Here is a 20770-nt window from a genome sequence, read left to right on the forward strand (position 1 = left end):
CATGACTCGTCCACAGGTAAATTTTCCAGCATCTAAATGCAGTAGACCTGGGTTCGATCCCTGAGTTGAGAAGATCCTTTGGAGAAGGGAATGGCTACCCACTTCAGTATTCTGGCCTGGAGAATTCTATGGACTGTATAGTCCGTGGGGTCACAAAGAGTTGGACGCAACTGAGCGAGTTTCACATAGATGTTCATTAAATAACTTGTTGAATGGATGGAGAATTTTGAGTGAGTGGTGCTTCCAGATGTTAATAGATTACTTGGTCCTTTAAGTCACAAGTGTTTCCACAAGAGCCAGGAGAAGGCCTTCCTACTTCAGCCGGGACTTCAGGGTCCAGTGACCCCAGGACAGCCAGGAAGGAGCCAACAGCCCACTCGAGGATGGCCTCGTTCCTGGCTCCCAGAACCCAGATGGCCCTACCCCTCTGAGGGTCCTTCTCCCCACCTGCTCACCGCCCCTTACCCTCCTGTCCCTGCCCAGTTAGCACAGGGAGAGTCATGTTGCCCTTTTTGAAGAGAGAACCCTTTGAACGTGCGTGTATCCCTCCAGGTATGAGAATCCAGTCTGAGTAAGCGGGCTTTCACCCAGGGACGGCTGTGGGGGTGCATTCTTGTGTATGAGGAGCAGAGAGCCTGTGGGAGGGAGGCAGGGCAGCTGTGTGTGTGTGGGGGGGGTGGTGGGCCCCTAGGGCACACGTGGTCCCTGTGCCCCGAGGCTCTGTGCGAGCAGCGTGGGGACCCCTGAGCTGGGCAGAGCTGTCATCCTCCTGATTCAGCCGCAGAGGGTACCCACTCCTCTGTGCTGCCCAGAAGCTGTAAATTCCAGGAAACTCCCTGCCAGCCAGGCTGGTGGGGGAGGGCATGGGGGAGCACCCACTGGTTCCCTAGCACTTGCAGAGCAGATGTGTCTGCCTCGGACAGCAGCCGAAGAAAGTTCAAACCGAAGTGTGTTTGCTTGCTGTAAAAGAGACCTCTGTGAGGGGCCCCTGGAGGGAGGTTTTGGGGGGGATGGTGCTCTGCCAGAGGTCCTTACTGGGGGCCCACAGAGGCCATTGTATCTTGCCGGATGGGGGAGGGGAGGGGGCAAAGCCAGAGCTCCAGGGTGTGGGAGCTGCTGGGTCATCTTTCTTGCGTTTTACAGCCAGCTCCCAAAGACAGTTGCTAGCTGCTGCTCCTGAAAGAGGCAGGGCCTGAAGGAGGTGGGGTCCCTTCCCACTGGAGGGCTGGGTGGAAGGGGCCCCGCCCCGGGGGTTCCCGGATGCCTGGCCCAGGGCTGGCTGAAGCCAGCAAGGGGAGAGGAGGCAGGCGTGGTCCTCGCCTGCAGGCCCTCCGGCTGTTTGGAAGGCCCTGGCGGCCCCCCAGGCCCTTGAGCCGAACCCCCTTTGCGGTCTGATCCAAACCCTCGCCTGCCCCACCCCCTTCCTTCGCTATACTTCTGGGGCTGGCCTTTTCAGCTCTGGAAGCCGCCCAAGAGCATATCTTTGAAGCACAGCAAAGGTTAGGAAGGAGGAAGACAGAAATGTCCTCTGGGCTGGGGGAGTGGGAGAAAGGAATTCCATGCATGCTCCACGGGAGTTGGGCGGCTGGCGTGGTGGGGGCCATCAGCCTGGCCTCAGCAGTGCCCGACGTGTCCTGCTGCCCACGTCTGCCCGCCTGGCCCTACGTGGAGTGAACCCTCCTCCCAAGGCTATTGGCAGGGAGTGGGGAGCAGTGGCCCTTGTTTACGGCGCTGCTTCAACCTTGGCTCACAGGGGGTAAGAGCCAGGCCCTGCCACCCGCCCCTACAGGATGCGAGACCTCATAATTGTCTTCAATTACAGCCAGCACCGGCCCTCAGCCCCAACTTCCTACAGGAACCAGAGCCCCAGCCACTTCCATGGGTGGAGGGGTAAGGGGAGAAGCCTATCCCCGCTGCAAGGTTTGGGGGTGCCCTATGGCCTATGGGGCAGTCCCAAACACCCTCGGGCCCTTGGGTTCATCCTGTATGCTGCCGAGGGCCTGCAGAGAGCCCGTCCCTGTTGAACGCCCACCTTCTTTGTCCCTGATCAGGATGAAACTTCTGTGAGCAGTGAAGATTTTGATATGAACGACTCCACATGGATGTCAGCTGACCCACACCTGGCCTCCAGCCTGAGTCCCAGCCAGGACGAGAGGATGCGGAGCCCACAAAACCTCCACAGCCAAGAGGACGGTGAGTGTTCCTTCGTGGCCAGCAGGGGAAGGGTTGTGTCTGCGCCAGGAGCCTAGGAATCTCCAGGGGGTAGACTCTGGGTTGGAGCCTCCAGGGGTGGCCGAGGCTCAGGCTGACAGCGGCCCCCAGCGTTCTCAGTATCTCCACAGGCCCTGCTGCCCCAGCCCTTAGTTCCAGGAAGAGCAGTTGTTCCTCCCAAAGGTGAATGGCTCAGAGCTCTTTTGGGGATTGGCAGCCTGACCACATCCCGCCACTTTGTCTGTTTTGATGCTCACGGGATGGTGGGATGTGGATTTCAAAGTTATCATGATTCAGGTCTGGGAAGGTTAACAGTGTGCCTGACCCAGAACAGTCCACCACCCAATCATGAAAACGGGAGTTGGGCTTTGTGGCCGGATGTAAGGCTCTGAGACAGGGTCCCTGCCTGTCCCTGGTGAGGAAGCAGACACTGTGCTTGTCTGTTGTGTGCCCCCGGCCCCTCACGATAGGAGGTGGGCCGGCTGAGGCTCTGTCCAGATCTGCCCTGGCCCCCCCATCCCCCCCACCCTCCAGGGCCAGCCCGGCAGCCTCCTCCAGCCTCCCTTGGAACAGAAGCATCTTCTTGGGGTGGGAGAGTTGGGGTCAGGGTCAGACCCCAGAGGTCTCCTCTGGCACTCTTGCGTCGAGCCCCCCAAACTGGGCCCACCTCAGTTAGACGTGGCTGTGGGTGTGCGGTGGCACCTGTGGGCAGAGTGTCCTGGGCTGGGCTCTGATTTTCCGGGCGGACACAAGGTGGGTGGGGGAAGAGCTGGAGAGAACTGGGGTGTAGAGCTGCAATTAGGAGGGGTCGAAGGTCAGGGCCTGGAATGTGGGAGGGAAGGTGCAGGGTTAAAAAGGGGTGTAGTGTTAACTCTGCGAAATAGGTTAGCCTTAAAGAGTAAATAAGGAGTAGGAGCCTTGCAGTTTGGGTCAAAGTTCGTCTCCATGGCGGAACCTGTGTGCCTGGCTCCCCGCAGCCTTCAGAGGCCTGAAATCTGGCTTTGTCTGGGAGGAGGCCCAGCACAGACACAGCCGGGGTGGCCCATCCACCGGCTGGGGAGCCCTGGGTGTGGTTCCGTGAGGAACGGGGTGCGAGGCTGCTGGGAAAGAAAAGGCTTTTGTCCCTTGACGCCTCAGGAGGTCAGTGCGACCCCCTCGTGCTGCCTCCCAGACCAGCACCTCCTTCCGGCGTTCCCACGGGTGGGGGCTGGGTGGGGGCACCACGTGCTGGGGATGGGGGGGCCCTGGGGTGAGATGTGCCCAGCAGCTGGCCTCCCGCCTCATCTGAGCTGATTGAGGGCCACACCCAAGGGCCACACCAGCGAAGCTCAGCCCAAAGCTGTGGACAGTACCTTCCCAAGAAGGATCCGGAGCATTTATTTATAACCCCCCGCCCGGAGAAGTAGGACTGAATGGGGGCCGTGGTCCCCAGCTCATCCTCAACAATTCTTATGCTGTTATTGCTTACAGCCACCTTTTGGGGGGCTCATGTCTGGCAGAGACACTTTCCAGAGAGATCTGGTGATCTGGGGGCCTCCAGCATCAGGTCTGGGGCTGGGTGGGAAGGGTCACGGGACTTCCTCGGTTACAGGGCTAATGGGGTCAGTGTGTCCCCGCAGCTGGCCCCAGAGGAGCCAGGTGGGAGAGCCAAGCCGGGTGTCTTCACACATGTCCTCCCCTGCCCCACCCACCACCTCCCCTCCCCAGCTGCCCAGGTCACCCCTGGCTGTGGGTGCTGGGGCCCAGGTCGGCTGGCCTGCTGACAGGACGAGGGTGTTCATCAGGGCGGGCAGCCAGAGCTGGAGACAGGGAGGATGGTGTTGACCATGATACCATCAATTTAATTATTTCATCAGAGCCTGTGTCTGGAGGCTGTGGGTTGACGTGCTGGCCAGAGGCCGACCCACACCCCGCGCAGAAGGTCGCAGGCCGAGAGAGACCCGTTGACCTGATCATCTCTACTGCCCTTCTAGTCCTAGTTCTGGTGGTGACCACCATGTCTGTCCAGACCGGTGGGCTCCCAAGGGGTTTGGGCTGGGCACAGACCCAGCCTGGAGTCCTTCTTCAGCCCCCCAGCCCCCACAGAGGCACGCAAACAGCCCCCTCTTTGAAGGTGCCTGCAGTGCAGATGTGAACTGGGAACCCACTCTCATCAGTGAAAGTTGGAAGGAAACTATCAGGGTCCTCAGGGTGTTCTCCTGTCCCCTGTTGTTAAGGAAGGACTGGGCAGGGGCAGGTCAGGCGGGGGCTCTGTCTGAATCCAGCCACAACCCTCCATGGTCTCCACGTCTCCACTCCCTGCTCCTGTGCCTTGATCCAGAGGCTTCTCCAGCACACACCAACCCCCAGGGCGGCTTGGTGCTCAGCCTCTGGCTCTCGGCGCTCCATGTCTGAGGCCCCCATTGTGAGCTCTGTAAGGGGTGGACCACGTGGATCCTGCTCTCTGCTGTGTTCCTGGTGACTCTGGTTCTTTGCCTGGTGCATTATAGGGGCCTGCTGAATATCTGTTGCCCAAATGAGTAAAGGAACGAGCATTTATTGAGTCCCTCCCTCCCCGACCCCGAACACACCAGCCAGAGAGGATAGAGGTTGGCTCCTTGTTGCAGCCAAGTCAGGTTCTTTGTTCGTGGGATTTCTGCCCTCCCCCCAGCCTGAGTACCTGGGTCTTTTTCTTTTAGCCAGAAAATGTGGGGGCTCCCAGGGCTGTGTCAGGGAGCATCTCACCTCTGCTGGCCAGGAGTGCAGCCCAGAGCATTTCAAAAAACCAGGCAGTTTGCACAGGTTCACACCTGTTGGTGGATGTGTTGGAGCCCTTCTCCTCTTCCACCACCTCCTCCACCTCTTCCTCTTTCAAATTTTAACCAAGGCAGATGGAAGCTGGACCTCGGCAGGGCAGATCCTGTGGCCCAGGCCAGGAATGAAGCAGGCCAGTTCTCACTCCCGGGAGAGTCTGCGCTTCACCGGGAGTGAGAGCATGCTTGCTGGTGCTTTCATCCCCAAGCCTGCCACCACCTGGGAGGCCTCACATCAGAGAGCGCCTCTGTGGACCCCATTCCCAGCTTATTGACATCACAGCAGGGGTGCTTGGCTGGGGAGCCCCAAAGTGCTTCCTCATCAGGGTGGAGCTGCTGTGGGTGAGCACATGGCTCTCACCCCGGCTCAGGAGGGAAGTGCTGATCAGTGAGCAAACTGGGGCCATCTGGCCAGAGTTGGGGGATGCCAAGGCTGCTCCCCTCCTCTTTCCTCTTTGGCAGGCATTGAGGCCATGTGTGAGGTTCCCCAGAAGATGGGCTTGGGAGTCTGGGGACCAGAAGAGGCTGCCCCCCTGGAAAATCAGAGCACTGCCTTCTTAGGCCGAGTGATCCAGGCTGTTCCCACCACTGCCTCCAGTCCACGTATAGCCAGGTCCCCCCAGACCGGCACTAAGCACCAGCTGAGGGTTTGGACTTTCTTTGGAGTCCGAACAGAACCCTGGTCTCATCATAGGTGCCTGGAAAAACACTCTGGCCCAGGGGCTGCATTTTAGGAGGTGGAGAGGAGGACAGTTGGGAAAAGCCAACTGTTGAGCCTGTGTCCAGAGACGCTATGGTCGGGCGTTACTTAGGACTGAACAGCACATCTGTGTGTAGTTAGGCCCCGTCAGTGGGATGATGTGTTTGATGGCCATCTCTTCCTCAGATCCTGAGTAAGCACTCTGAGAGCCAGTTCTCTGGTGCCCAGCACAGAGCAGGTGGAGGAGTGTCTGTTAAATGAGTAAGTGAACGGGGGTGCAGGCTGGGCAGGTGAGTCAGCGTCCAGGGGACGTCAGAGGCGTGGCCAGGCTAGGGCCCTCTCCGTCTTCCATTTCCCCTTGATGTGCTTCATCAGGCCTCTTGCTCTGCCCCTTCCTGAGCGGAAAATGTGAAGCCTGGCCCCCAGAAGGGATGCAGGGGGTGGGGAGCGGACATTACTCACCTCCCGGGCAGACAGGAAGTCAGCTCCAGGGCAGAACCCAGGGTCCTGCTTCTTTCTTCCTGCAGGGTCGTGGCGGGGGGTGGGGGATGATGGTGCTGGGTAGGAGCTGGGGGGCTGCTGGGGGGCTCTTGTTAGTGCCTGTCAGATGAGAGGCGCCTCCAGTCTCAGGCCTTTGGGACCCACTGGAGCTCAGCTTGCCTCCCCCTGGGGACATGGTGCCAAAACTTCCTGCCTGGACGCCTGGAGCCTCCCCTCCAGGACCCGTCACCACGTCAGGACCGAGGCACTGAGGGTCCTGGCTTAAGCCCTTGGTTCTTTCAGGACTCTCCACTGGGTCTGTCACGTGAATACTGAGCCCTGTGGCCCAGGAGGCTGATAAACCCTTCCTGGCTTTGTCCCTTCCAAGAGCCTGCAGGAGAGGGGCAGGTGCTCAGAACCGGGGACCCCTGCCAGGTTGTAAGCTGTCTGAGGGCAGGAGATGTGTCTCTGAAAAAACGTGTCGTTTCACATCTATTACATTCATTGTAGATAATAGAAAATAAACAGAGGAGCAAAAAAAAAGCAATCAAAATTATCAGTGTTTGGGACATGTTTTTCTTTGTCTTTTCTGTGTATGTAATCAGTCTTGTTTTCTTTATTTAAAAAAAAAAAAAAAAAAAAAAGGAGGAGGGATCATGTAGTGTTGGAGTCACCTTTTTTTCCTAGAAGTTGTCTCGCCTCTCCCCTGCACTGATACTGCATTTTTAAAGGTGGTCCAATTATCCTGGTGATTGGAAGCCCCAGTCCTGACCCCACTTTCTGCTGAACTCTGTGCTGATGGCAGTTGGCTGTGGGCTCAGAGCTGTGACTAGGCCTTTCCTACAGATGGGGAGGTGACTTGGCCAGATCCTATGTGACCACAAGGGTGGCTCTGACCCCAGAGCCTGAGTCTGGACCACTCATGGGGAAGGGCGTTCCAGCCCCTCTTTCTCGTTATCGCAAACCGTGCAGCATGGAGTAGCCTCAGGGCCAAGCGTCCTCTTCTGGGCTTCATCCCCAGCCCTCGACTCAGGGCAGGTGCCCAGCGAACAGCTGTTAAGAAGCCCGTGGCAGAGCTGGGGGACCAGCAGAGGCGCCTCGGAGGAGGCCACAGTGTGATGTTCAGGCAAGTGTATAGCAGCCTAGGAAGCTTGGGCGGTACGGCAGGAGGAGGCTGGGAGGAGAGGAAGATGCTGGATGGCAGGATAGGGGGCTTCTTGGGTCACTTGTCTCCAGAAACTCCTGGTGACCCCAAGCTTCAGCCAGGAGAGAGGGCCCCGGCCAGTTGAGGGGCTGGCATTCGAGGGTTCCAGGAGGAACGAGAGAGATGAGGCTGCCTCTTGGACCTGGGGTCTCAACCGGACATGGCTCCCTGCTGGTGGCCTTTGGCACCCTGCCAGGGCTCCCCTGAGCAGGTCCTGGCCTGCCCTGGTCCTGCAGTGCAGTCTGAAGCAAGTTGCTCACCTCTGATCCCTGGCTTGGGTCTGTAGTGTGCCCTGGGTGACTGCAGCCATTAATCCTGGTGTGTCTCAGGAGCCCTTTGTGAGGCCCAAGGCTTCCTGCTTCCTGCTCTTGCTGCCCTTGGATGGGGCCCTCCATTACCCAGAAATGCAAACTGGACAGCGGGGGCAATCACTGGGGGGCAGGCGTATGACTTGCTTGCCCAGGGCTCCGTATTTACGGCAGTGCTGCCTCTCCTGCCCTTGCCTCTCTCCCCGTCGTGGGCTCCTCCCTGGTGTCCACAGGGCAGGTCTGAGCGGGAGTGTGCCCCAACCCAGACACGCTGCCCCAGCCCAGACTCGGATCTGCCTCTGCTCCCACCTTGTTGTGTGGCCAGTCACTCCCCCTCACTGGATGGCTGGTGAGGACCGGACGATGTGTGGACGAGGAAGGCTGGGTTGGATGGGGATGGGATTATTTCTCTCAGGTGGTCAGGTTGGTGCAGGGGGTCCTGACGAAGAGCTGGAGGTGGAAGGCCATGGCTAGCTGGCACTCACAGGCTGAGGGGCTGGAGGTGGGTCAGGGGCCTCCTTTGAAAGACTGAGCGGTCCTCCTCATTTCCCCATCCCCTGGACCCTTCGCTGGTCCAATCTGTCTCCTCATCCTTCCAGGTCTTTCTCGATCCCGTCTGCCCACTGAGCCCTGTGGGCTTTGGACCACAGCTCTCTTTACAAGCTCACTACCTGGGTGCTCACAGCTTGCTCTAGCATCTCCTGAAGTCCCAGCCCACTCCCCACCCACATGTACCAGGACTTGTGGGGGCACCTTACATCTCCCAGGACCCTGCAGATCTCCTGGAATCTGCACACCTAGACCCATCCCAAGCTCCCACGCTGCTGGCTGCAAGTTAACACTGCCGTCCAAGGAGAAGGCACCTGGGCAGCCGCTTACCCACTGGGTGCTGGCCACTGTGGGCACTCAGGCTGCTCAGGAGTGTTCCCAGCTAGGGGTGGAAGCTGCTCATTTGAGGGAACAGGCAAGAGGCCGTCCTGCAAGTGGGGTCGGGACCCGGCCACCAGGCTCAGAGGCAGTCACCCACATTTGCGCCTGGGCTTCGTCCATTTCACGTGTTATCTGTCCATGATGGCCACCCCAGCAGGGGCCCCAAGCTTCATGGCCTGCTGCAGCCTGCGGCCAGTGGCCCTGACAGTCGTGGTTGGGCATCCTCCCTGATCACTGTTGACATGTAGGGAAGGCTGTGACTGCTTCGCTTCGGCCTCCCTGGGATGGCTTCCTGCAGTGGGCTTTTAAACTGAGCCTCCCCTCCCCGACGCCTGCTGGTCTTGGTCCTGACACCACCTGTCTCAGGTGAGGCTGGAAGCTATGTCTGGGCCTCATTCTCTGGCTACTGGTCACTTCCTCGCTCCTTCTAGATTAGTGGCTCTTAGCTCCTATTCAAGGCTCTGAATGTCCACACCGGATGGAGAGGTGGTAGCAGTGGCCTCTTGCCGTTTATCCTCCCCGGCCAGGAGCGGAGAACTAGGACCCAAGCTCTTCTGGGAATTGGCTGTGGGCTGCCCAGCCAGTCCCGGGTCACAGGAAAGTGTCCATCATCAGCTGGGCTGCAGGCAGTTCAGACAATGCTGAGCTGTTCTAGCCTCTGGCCGCCACGGGGTAAGGGAGGCCAGGAGACAGCACCGAGAGATCCCTTTATCCCTGGAGCAGGCTGGCCCCACACAGCCCCGGCCTTGTGCAGCCTGCCAGGGTCTTAGGCCCTCACAGGCCCCCAGATGCCCATAGAGGTGAAGTTCACCTGCTAAGAAAGAGAAAGGGAGATCCCTTGCACACCTGGAAGATTCACCTAGGCCTGCTCAGCCATTGGGGTGTCAGAGCCCTGCCCCCCTCCCCAGCCCAGGACCTATGGAGACCCAGCTGCCCACTGACCCTCTACGGAGGCAGGCCGGCCGTACAGGAGAGGAGGCTGGGGAAGGGGTGTGCCCCAGAGGCATCACCACCCGAGCCTGTCCAAGGGTGGCGTTCCTGGGAACCAGGAAGTAACCAGGGCCACGTCGGCGTCATCACTCTGACCTAAGGACTGGGATGCACCGAAGCGAGACCGGCTTCTGGGCAGACTGGCGGAAGGCCTGCACACAAGCATACAGGCTCCGGGGCCAGGGCCCTGCCCCGTGACTCCTTCACACACGGTTGTCCGAAGTCATTCTGTTTGCTCTGAACACATCATTTGTTGTGGGGTTGGGGCAAGGGATGCAGGGGAGCTGCTCTCTTAGCTAGAGCTTAGCACACTGAGTCAGCATTGAGTTCTCACTGAGCGTGCTTGTCCTTGAGGGTGGGGCCAAGGAAACTTGGGCCTGGGAAGACATAGACCTCGGCAGTCCGTACAGAGAGTGGTTCCCCTGGGGCGCATTTGGCCAGTATTTACTGGGGAGGGGGCTGTGGAGAGTAGGGCAGTGGCAGGGGTGGAGGGCTGTCCTGTAGTACAGTTGGGCAAGCCAAGGCCAGAGAAGAAAGAGCACTGGGTAGGGGTGCTCTGGGGCCTCAGGCCACACTGGGGCCTGTCTCTTTCTGTTCACACTGTGATGGTGAGGACCTCCCCCTGGGGGCCTTTGGTTCCTTCCTGCTGTCTGTTCTGGGGGAGGTGGGGTGCAAAGCAGGCACAGTGAGTCTGCCCGGCGCCTGCCACATACTTGGTGCCCACCCCCACTGAAGACAGCCCCCAACCCCGTCCCCACTGCAAGCCCTGCTCAGGCCACCTGCCCAAGACCCCAGCTCTCATCTGCAACTTGGGACTGAGACCCCAGGGTCCCTTCACTGAGAGAAGTGATTTCAGGTTAGGGGGAACATCACAAAAATCTGGGTGTGCCCTAATGTGGGAGCCACAGACCGCTATTGAAAAGGGCTCATGCAAACTCAGGCGTACCATGGGTGTAAAATACACACAGAGTTTCCAAGGCTTTCTATGAAAAAGGATGTATAAAGTAGCTCGAGTTTAACACAGTATTACGTGTTGAAAAGATAATATTTTGGCTATATTGGGTTAAATAAAATAGATTATTAAAATTTACTCCACCTGTTTTATTTTCTTTTTACATTTTTTAATGTGGCTGCTAGAAAATTAACAATTCCTTACGTGGCTCACATTAAGTGTCTGTTGGACAGCGCCACTCTGGACTCTGAGGGCCCTCAGGTGTTGACACCAGCTTAAGGAATGAGTCATAAAAGGTTGATCAGGACGATGGATGCTGTGGAATAGAGGTGTTGGGGGTGGTTTGGGGGCAAGAATGCAGGCCAGATGGAGAGCTGGACTGGGCCAGGCCTTTGGAACCACAGGGATGGAGCAGGGTGGCATTCATGAGGGGCAGCTAGGGGGCCGTGGGGGTCTGAAGGCCAAGCTGTGGGGCAGGTGCCCAGTGTGTCCCCACCACCCAGGATGGCGGAGTCCTAGTGACACCACCTCACCCAGCTCCTCAGTGTCCCCCATTTGACCCTGGGGCCCTCCCCCTTCCTTCCGGGAGGAAGAGCAGGGTAGCCTGCCAGGAGCCTGGCGCTCCAGGGAACTATGCATCATGTAAACACAGCCCAGCCGCTGGCCTTTGTCAGAGCAGGCGGAGGCCAGGCCTGGCCTGACGCACCCCAAATTCAGAGCAGAGTCGGTGCCCCCAGACTGCAGCCCGAAGCCACGTGGGTGAGGGGGCAGGGACTGGCTTTTCCAGATCCAGCCCCAGCCCCCTCCGCCCCTGGCTGGCTCCAGCTCTCTTGCTTCCCCACCTCCTCCCCAGCTCGTCTCTGGTGTGTGTGAATTATTGATGCTCCCTTCTCTCCCCTGCCTGGAAGCTGGCAGAGAAGGGAGACGCTGCCTGCCTCGCCACACCTCTGGCCATAGCAGGCCGCCAGCACCCAGAACCCGTGAGGCCATATGTATGTACACCCTGGGACCATGGGCCAGCAGACCTTTGCACCCTTGCCCAGCCCTCCTTGGGAGCCAGTGAGGGTCGCCCCTGGGAGAGGGTGCCACTGGCTGTGGCCCCAGGGCCCGGTGTGGCAATTGGCTGCTCGCACAGAGCCAGGCTTGTGCGGGCTGCGGGGCGCTGGCGCCCACATAAGGGCATTGTTTGCCGAGGTAAAAGGGGTTTTTGTCTCCTTCTGGAGACTGGACAGAAGGAGGAACAATTTCCTCCATTCATCACTAATTCCCCCATTTGAATAGCAGCACATTGCCCCACGTTACATAGATGGGCACACAGTCCTTCCCTGCCCGGAGGCATTCCGGGCCCAGGTGGTGGGCCCTGTGTCCCTGCCCAGTCTGGGGAGCTGCTCTTCGCCGGAGCCCGGGAGGCCTGGTTTTGTGAAAATGCTCAGAAGGGGTGCATTCCCTCTGCTTCCCTGTGGTTCCGCACCGCACTTGTCCCTGTCACTGAAGCCACAGGTTGGGGGCTGTCTTGTCCTGCTGGCATGATTCTGGGCTCTGGCAGGCTGGCCGTGGGTGGGGTGCCCACCCTGGAGGGGCCCCCTGCACAGCCACGCAGGTCAGGACCAGGTGGAGACAAGAGGGTCACTTCCAGCTCCGCGTCACATGCCTGGAGGCCTGCACCCCGGAAGGTCCGACTCCAGCACTCCAGGTGCCCGTGGGGCCAGCTGGGTTCTTTCACAGGGTCATAAAGTGTCAGAGCCCAAGAGGGCGTCAGCGGCAACTCCCTAGGCTGCAGATAAGAGGAGCCAGGGAGGCGGGCTGTGCCCAAGGTCAGGAGGCAGCAAGGCCCTGCACCTGTTCCCCCGGCACCGCTCCTTTGGGCACGGGTTTGGGTCCATGACCGTGTCTCCCTTAAATCACATTGTTTTTGGAGAGGGTGGTGGGCGAGGCAAGAGTTGCGAGTGGATCAGAACCCCGCTTGCCCTGGCCTGCGATGCTGATGTTTCTCCCTGTTCCTTCTTTCCCCAGACAGTGACAGGCAGGTCTCTGGGCCGGGCTGTGCTAGGGTGCTGGCGGTGGGCCCTGCTGCTGGCCCCTCCTGGGGTTAGGGAGGGCCACGATGAGGAGAGAGCCCCGGGGTGGTGGTGGGGGGAGGCTCCATTCCCTTGGGCCCTCCTAGGGCTAGAACCGTGGACTACTCAGAGTCCAGACCAGGCCCACATGATGCGACCTGCCTCCAGCCAGCTTTTGCAGTTAAGGAAATCATTGGGTCCTGTAACCAGAAGTCTATGGCTTTCTTTGGCTTTAGGCACGGATGGATTTTGGGGGGACTGGTCTGTGCTGGACTGTCAGCCCTGCTGGGGCTCCCTGCTGAGTGAGCTCTGCAACCCCTGGGCTGATGGCAGAGTATTTCTTCGTTTCTGCAGACGCCCCTGGACTGACTTCCGTGGGCCCATCGCGGATCGCTGTGATGGACTGTGCTGACCGGCTGGGCTCGGGGCATAGGCTCACCCTTGGGAGACACGGGGTGCCCTTGCCAAAGGGAGAGGGCTGTGGTTTCTGGAGAGACAGGAACCACCTGGGGCAGCTGACAAGGGGGCTGGGCACAGACCACAGACAGAACATGTGAGAAGGTGATAAATGCTCTGGAAAACTGGGTAAAGGAGTCAGTGTCAGAGTGGGGGCAGCGAGGTCGTGCTGAGAAGGTGACCTTTCAGCAAAGCCCTGGAGTGGGAGGGGACATGGAGTGTCCTGAGACGAGGGGACAGTAAGTGCCAAGGCCAGGGCACAGCTGGATGGGGCAACATCTGGGGATGGGGTGGGGGTGGGGTGCTGCCAGGAGGGCCCAGCAGGAGGCCTGGGGAGGGTTTGGCTTCAGTTTGGGGGTTTGAACTCAGTCCAAGGGCTGCGGCTGGATCATAGCCACTGCCAGGGTTGGTGGGGGGGCATTGACAGGTAACACTTCACCCCCAGCAGCTCCTTTAACCTGCTGGCCTTAGAGGGCTTCTGCACTTGCCCCTGACCTTCTCAGCGCTGTTCTTAGAGGCTTCTTCCATGGGCTACTTCCTCCAGAAACCCTACCCTGCCTCCCTCCTGCACAGCGCCCACTCTAGACTCCCCCTCCCCGGGGGGAGCGCCACAGAGGGCTGGTCTGGAACTCGGGCCTTGAGCTCGCCACAGAGGAGGAGGGGTTGCAGGGACAGGGATCAAGGACACAAAGCACACAAGGCTCTCCCCAGAGCCGAGTCCTGTGGACCCCGTTTGGTTTCTTGCTCCTTAGAGGGCAGCAAGCACCCCCGTCTTCCCCTGCTGTGTCCCCAGTGCCTCACACAGGCCTGACGCCCAGCAGGTGTTCGAGGCAGGGAGGGACGAGCACAGGGGTTCGTGGCCCTGTCCCTCCCCCACCTCCCCTCACCTGCCCACCTCAGATCTGGCACCAAGCTGGTCTCTGAGGGGCCCCCGGAAACCCACAGTCCAGTCTGGGAGAGTATGTGTTACAAAGTGAGAAAGCCTGTGGTCAGGGAACCAGTTGTTTGTCTTTTTCTTCAGCACCGATTTGCTGTGTTGGGCACTGTCTACACCTTATAAATCCTATTTTACTGACATGGCACCCATTTTGAAAGGAGGCGAAGGGGCATCTGCAGGGACACACAGCCCCTGCCTTCTGCCTAAAGCCTGTGGCCTCCCGGTCAACAGAGTTGCAGGCAGTCTGTAAGCAGGTTGAGGGCGGCGTGATGGGTTGAGGCGGGGGGTGCTTGTGACTTGCCTGTGCCCCCTGAGGTGGGCTCTGTGTGTGTGGCTGGCTTTCCCGGCCCCCAGGTGCAGAGTGGAGGTGGGAGAGGCTTGGCCTGCGGGTCCATGGGGTGGCAGCAGATGGAGCTTGTAAACTGGGGCCCACTGGCTTCCTCCAGGATTTTTGTTTTGTTTTGCTTTGGGGGAATTTTTTGTGGTGATAAATTGTGTAAAACAGAATTTGCCACTTTGTAACCATTTTTAAGTGTACAGTTCAGCAGCATTAAGTACACTGACCATGTCGTGTAACCAGCGCACATTATTTCCAAGATAGAGTTCGCATTACTGTAAATAGAAACTCTGCAACCATTAAGCAGTAACTCTCTGTTCCACCCAAACCCAAGCCCCTTGAGACCCTCAGATATTCTCATTCTCTGTGGATATGATGATTCTCGATATTGATATTGCACGTGTGTCCTCTTTCAATATCTGTCCGGCTGTGTCTGACTCATTTCACTTGATGCTATCATTTCCAGAGTTCATCCATGTTGTAGCATGTATCAGAATTTCATTCCTTTTTATGACCGAATATCTCACTGCATAATTAGGCCACGTTTGGTTTGTCTGTTTGTCCAGCAAGTTTCTTCAAAATGTAAACAATGTGAGTCAGTCACCAATATTTAAAAACCTGGATATTTACACATGGGTGCCTATTTCCAGTTTTCTTCTAAAAATTTGGAATACATAGCTGCACAAGGTCCAGACTCCTGGCCTTGTGGGTCTCATCTGCCCAGCCATTTCCCTGCCAGACTGGGGTGGCATCTTCCTCGGAGGAGGGGCTGTGCTACCATTGGAGCCACTGCCTGTGACTCCCTGGGTGGGCAGGTGAGGTGCACAGCCCTGGGGTAAGGGTGTTGGGAGCTCGAGTCTAGGCCAGCACCCTGGGCTCCTGAGCTGGAGGGCCTGGGAAAACACACACGCACACATACACACGCACACACGTGCATCCTTAGAGCATCCAAGCCTCCTTCATGCTCATGCCTGGAGATGCACAGGGCAAGAGGGGCCTTCCTCCCTGGAGAGAATCTGGTTGGGAGGTAGGCAGTTGGGGTGCCACCTCTTGGGCCTGTGCCCACTGTGATGTGTCAAGAGGCCTTGGGCCTGATGCCCAGGCTGAGCATTGTGACATTGGCTCCCTTTGTGCCTGGTGTGGTACCCACTGACCTCCAAGCAACCCCTCCTTCCAGAGGAGGAAGGCTAGGCCCTCTGAGGTCAAGCAAGTGGCTGGTTATAGAGTGGTACAGGGTGTGAAGTCATGCCTGCGAGGTGGGCTAAGAATAGGCACTGGCCAGAGCTCAGGGGAGCTCAGACGGTCAGCCAGGATGGACGTGATCCTTGCTCTCCCATCTCCTGGGCCCTGGCAGAGACTCCCAAAACCCCAGATGTTGGGGCTTCTCCGGCAGCTAGGCCGAGCCCTGGTGGGGAGGTGGGCAGCTCTCAGGTCTGCACCTGAGCTGGTTGAGGAGGCATGACATATCCCTTGGAGGGCTGGGCACAGGCTGGGGTCGGGTCTGTGAGGACCTCTTTCCCAGGGACCGTGGAGGGAGGAGGTCTGCTCTGAGAAGGCAGCGTTGGGCCAGCCAGTAAAGGCGGACTCACATTTACTGAGCTGGACACAACAAGGCAGGCAGATTAACAGAGGCCTGGAGCTGTGAGGTTCAGCAGTGGCCAGTACAGTGGGACCTGGGCTGGGGGAGGCTGCAGAGGTCACATGGGCAAGAGTACAAACTCTCCTTGGGCAGGCTGTGGGCAACAGGAAGGTGGGGACTAGGGCGGTGGTAATTGGGCTGGTGCTGGGGAAGGGAAGGGTGGAGACAGGGGCAAGGGTGTGACCAAGGGAAGCTGGAGTGCTGAAGAGGGAACTCAGCCAAGAAGACTAGATGGAAGGTGGGGGGTGGGTGTGGCTTGGCAGTTCGGCAGCCCATTCACTTCCCATGTGTTTCAGCAGTGAGCATCTTGTGCCCTCAGGAGGACTGGCCTCTTGGCCGTAGTCTCTGCTATGCTTCTCAGCTTGGGACCGGGCCAGCATGCAGTAGGTGCTCAATAAATACTGCTGGCAAGTTTGTTTATCCCACAAATGTCTAGATTGGTCACTGGAGACACTGTCAGAAGAAAACCAGACCCATCTGTGATTGAGGAGGAGGGGATGGGCGGTGAACTTCCAGAGGGTAGCAGGGCGGCTGGCCTGGGGACTCGGGGATGTAGCTGAGCAAGGTGGGGATCTGTGGGGCGGCCTTGAGTAGAGCCTGGAGCGACCCTGCAGGAGGATGGAGAGAGCAGTGACTGCCCAGAGGAAGAGGAGAAGGAGGGGCAGCCTGGCCCAGGGGACCTGCGGCAGCTGAGGGGGAGGGGTGCCGCTGCGCGGAGGCCTTCCCATCCCCCTCCGCCCTGGGCCTTGGCTGCTTGATGGGCAGCCTGGCCCCGCCCCTGGGCAACCGGCAGGCCAGCGATTGGTTGGCGCACTAGAGCCGCTCGGTCGCCATGGGGACGCTCGGGAGGTGCGCGTGCCCAGTGCCCAGCCCCAAGGACTAAATCTTCATAATCTGCTGGCTGGGAGGGGTGGGGGTGGGGTCGTGCACGACCCTGCCCGGGGGGAAGGGGTGTCCTGGGATGCGGTCAGGGCTCCCTGCGGCCGCCCCTCCCCCACCCACCGTGGTGGCAGGTGCAGAGCCGCTTGGGCACCTGGGCTTCACCAGGAACCACGCGGTACTCACCTGACGGTAACCCCGGGAGCTAGACTGTAGCTTGGGCCTCTGCCTTCTCAGCTGACCAAGCAGGAGGCAGGGGGCAGGGTCGGGGAAAGGAGCCTGAAACTCATCGGATAGCCCCCGAGTTCTAAGTTTGTCGTCCTGGATTCCCTGGCAATGCTGTGCTCTCTGCAGCAGGGGGCGCCCTCCACAGGGCTTTGTAGGGCTGTCGCCGCAGGAAAGGCGGGATGGCCCACTGAGGGGCCACGGACAGAGCCCCTGCAGCCCTGGCTCTGGGTGTCCAGTGTCGTGTGGCCATGTGGGGAGATAGGTCTGTGTCTACACGGGCTGGCCAGGGTTGGGCCCAGGCCTGCTTTGCCAGGAGCAGGGGTGTCACAGTGGAGCCATCCTTCAAGTCAGGGGGTGGAGAAATTCCAGGGTCTGCGGTGGGGACTTGTCCTGTGGGGAAGAGGGTGTGAAGGGGTTAGGCAGTGGTGAGCCAGGGGTGTCAGAGGACCTCTGGGCCAGTACCGGGTGGATCAGACTGGAGGCTGCAGCCGCTCATCCCAGACCCTCGAAGCTGAATGTGGCGTTTGTGGGAGTGGACCGCAGGAAGCCACCATGCCCTGCACACTTCCCTGGCTGCTCTGTTCCTGGTGGCACCGGTTTCTGGCAGCAGGACCCTGCCCCCCCACCTCGGGGCTGGGGTAAGGCTTGGAGCCTCCAGCAGGGACAGCAATGCTCGCCTGCCCAGGGATGCCTGTGAGGACTACACAGGGCAAGTACCACTTCCCTGAGCTGCCCTGCCACATACCTGGGGGTGTCTCGGGGGTTGGTGGGTGCTGGGGTGGGGCCTCACATCCAGGCCTCTCATTCCAGACGACTCCTCCTCTGAGAGCGGTAGCGGTAATGGCTCCTCCACCCTGAACCCCTCGACCTCCAGCAGCACGCAGGGAGACCCGGCCTTCCCCGAGATGAACGGCAACGGCACCGTGGCCCCCATGGACTTCACCGCCAGCGCCGAGGATCAGCCCATCAACCTGTGTGACAAGCTCCCGCAGGGCTCCACTCTGGGCACGCCCTCCTACCCCTCCGATGGCTGTGGCGCCGATGGACTGCGGAGCCGTGTCAAGTACGGGGTGAAGACCACCCCCGAGGTGTGTGGGGCTGTGGGCTCCCCACAGCTGTGAGCTTTGGCCACTCCTGCATACACGGCAGGGTTGTGTGAGGCTGATGTGAAATCGCATGTTACCCGGGGCTGTGGCCACCACCAGCGGAGGCAGGGTGGTGGCCGTGGCCACTGTGCCATCATTTGCCTGGGGAGGGCCTGAAACGGGAGCAAGCCCCTCACTTCTCCGCCTGCGTCCCCATCTGTGAAGTGAGGTTGTTGGCCCAGGCCCTAGTGGAGGTGGGGAGGGACCTGTGGCCTGGCCCCTCTGCCTCCAGAGCAGGGTCCGCTGTTAAGAGCAGCTGCAGGCAGGCTTCATTCAGCAGAGGCCCCAGGCTTCCCATTTGCTGACTGGTCTGCACGCTTGTCCCCATTTTACAGATGGTGCAGATTGAGGTCTTGGTGGCCTCAGGGACGTGGAGGTATAAAATCCAGTAGACCAGTCTGAGGGGGGGCAGATAGATGCCCCCCATTGGGCCTCCCCCACCTTCTCCTGTTACTTCTGCAGGTCACCTCCAGACCACTAAGATCTGCAGCGTGGCCTTGGGTGTGGGAGCTACCCCGAGGAGAGGGCATTTTCTCCTGCCAGAGCTGGGGGGCCAGAGGTGCCTTCTCAGACCCCTACTCTCCTGGGCTCCAGCCGAGGCCCCTGTCCAGGTTCCTTCTCCTCCCGGGACTGTTTCCTTTTCTGCAGAGGGTGTAGGGTGGGTACCAATGCTGGCCTGCAGTGGTATCTCTCATGGGACGTTTCTATACAAGAGTCTCTATACATTCGTCATACGGTCAGTGTACCCAAGCCCAGGCCACAGAGCCAGGACTGGCAGCGCATCGTCCTCCCCCTCCACTTTTATTTTTCTAATTTATTTTTTGGCTGAACTCTGTGGCATGTAGGATCTTAGTTCCCCGACCAGAGATCGAACCTGTGCCCCCTGCATTGGAAGTGTGGAGTCCTAACCACTGGACCACCAGGGAAGTCCCCGTCCTCCCCTCTTTGGGTCCCAGTGGCAGGCACAGCCTCTGCACGGCAGGCAGAGAGCTGGCACGTGTGAGGTGGCCACTGTGAGATGGGAGGGTGAGTGTCTCCTACAGTCTGTCTCCTCTCACCCTGGCGGAGGATCTGTCAAGGAGCGCCTGGGAATGTGACTGACCCATGGCACCTTTGACCCTCCTGTGCGAGTCTGACACAGCCTGGCGGGAGGCCAGAGGACCTGGCTGTCCCTGGCCCTTCAGAGACTAGGTGTGGTGGGTACTAGGTGTGATCGAGAGATGGGCACAAGGCCAGGGACCCTGGGAAGGCTGGCCCTGCTGGGTGTGGTCACATGGAGGCTGGTGGTGGCAGCTGCTGCCGGACAGGGCAGCAGTCAGTGTCCGTCTTTATCTGCTTGTTCATCAGCAAGAGCTGGGTACCACCTGGGCCACTGTGGCAGGGTCTGATCTGTTTCCTGGGGCTGGCTACCTACTAGAAGCTATCCTCCATGAGGGCAGAGACCGTGTCTCCAGGACACTGCCGGTCAGGACGCACCAAAGCCACAAACTTTCTAAAAGTTTGGCCTTACCAGAGCATGTGTGGCAGGGGGCAGGAGACAGGATGGGAGCTGAGCCATAAAGGATGAAAAAGAGGGGAAAAGCAGGGAGCTAGGGAAGGGCTCCTTATTCTGGAGGGCAGGGGAGGGGTCCCGTCTCTGCTCCTGCTGCAGGACAGGGTGGTTGCCCCGTGGGCTGGGCCTGGTTCCCTCTCTTCTTTCTACACACGGGCTCTGCGTCAGGCTCCCGGTGACTTCCGGGGGTGGCGGCAGACGGGAGAAGCCCAGCCTGGGAACTGCGGGGATGCTCTGGCTGATGGCCGTCTCCTTGGCTGGTTCTCTCCCAGCCCATCTGTTCCCCATCCCCGACAGACAGCACATTCGCTGCTTTTGTGACAGCTCGGTTGTCAGCTTGGGGTTGCAGCCCCTTGGGGACGAGGGAGGAAAACCCTGAAGCCAGAATGGATCTTGGCACAAACAGAAGAGGCTGGCTGGTGGCGGGAACCCTTTCTGTGTCTGCCTTTCCCTTGCATGAGGAGGCAAGTCGTGGTGTGGGTGCTGCGACCCCCTCCAGTGAGCTTCTCCAGGGCATCAGTTCTGGGGGTCCTGCCTACAGCCGCCCAGAGAGGGGCAGCCACATCGCTGTCCCCGCTTCAGAGATGAAGGGAGCAGGAAGGAAAGTGACCCGGCCCACGGTCAGGACCTCGGAGCATAGCTCACAGGGCAGCTGGGTGTGCCCAAACCCCCCAGTCCCCACGTTCGCCGTGACCTGACCCCCTTCCCTGGCCTCTTCAGTCCCCCCCTTACAGCTCGGGGAGCTATGACTCCATCAAAACCGAGGTCAGTGGCTGCCCCGAGGACCTGACTGTGGGCCGGGCCCCCACGGCAGATGACGACGACGACGACCACGATGACCATGAGGACAATGACAAGATGAACGACTCGGAGGGCATGGACCCTGAGCGCCTCAAGGCCTTCAACGTGAGTGCTCGCCTGGGGTGGCCAGGGCGGGGGCGCAGCAGGCCAGCCCTGCCCACCGCCCGTGTCC

The 20770-nt window shown here is 59.5% G+C and overlaps 1 protein-coding gene across 7 annotated transcripts in view; it reads left to right on the top strand.

Annotated features, from left to right (window-relative positions):
• NOL4L (nucleolar protein 4 like) overlaps nt 1–20770 on the top strand; it is a 131332-nt gene that overhangs the window by 101509 nt on the left and 9053 nt on the right. For 4 of the 7 annotated variants that reach the window (XM_027558818.1, XM_027558819.1, XM_027558824.1 and 1 more), the window contains 3 exons: nt 2052–2193; nt 17911–18188; nt 20518–20703. In XM_027558818.1, the coding sequence (XP_027414619.1) occupies nt 2052–2193; nt 17911–18188; nt 20518–20703 (606 nt within the window). Of the gene's footprint in view, nt 1–1345; nt 1500–1731; nt 1757–1865; nt 1891–2051; nt 2194–17910; nt 18189–20517; nt 20704–20770 lie in introns of those variants that run through there. The other 3 variants (XM_027558822.1, XM_027558823.1, XM_027558820.1) reach the window with 3 other exon arrangements.

Source organism: Bos indicus x Bos taurus, chromosome 13, assembly GCF_003369695.1.
Source record: "Bos indicus x Bos taurus breed Angus x Brahman F1 hybrid chromosome 13, Bos_hybrid_MaternalHap_v2.0, whole genome shotgun sequence".
NCBI classification, from domain to species: Eukaryota; Metazoa; Chordata; class Mammalia; order Artiodactyla; family Bovidae; genus Bos; species Bos indicus x Bos taurus.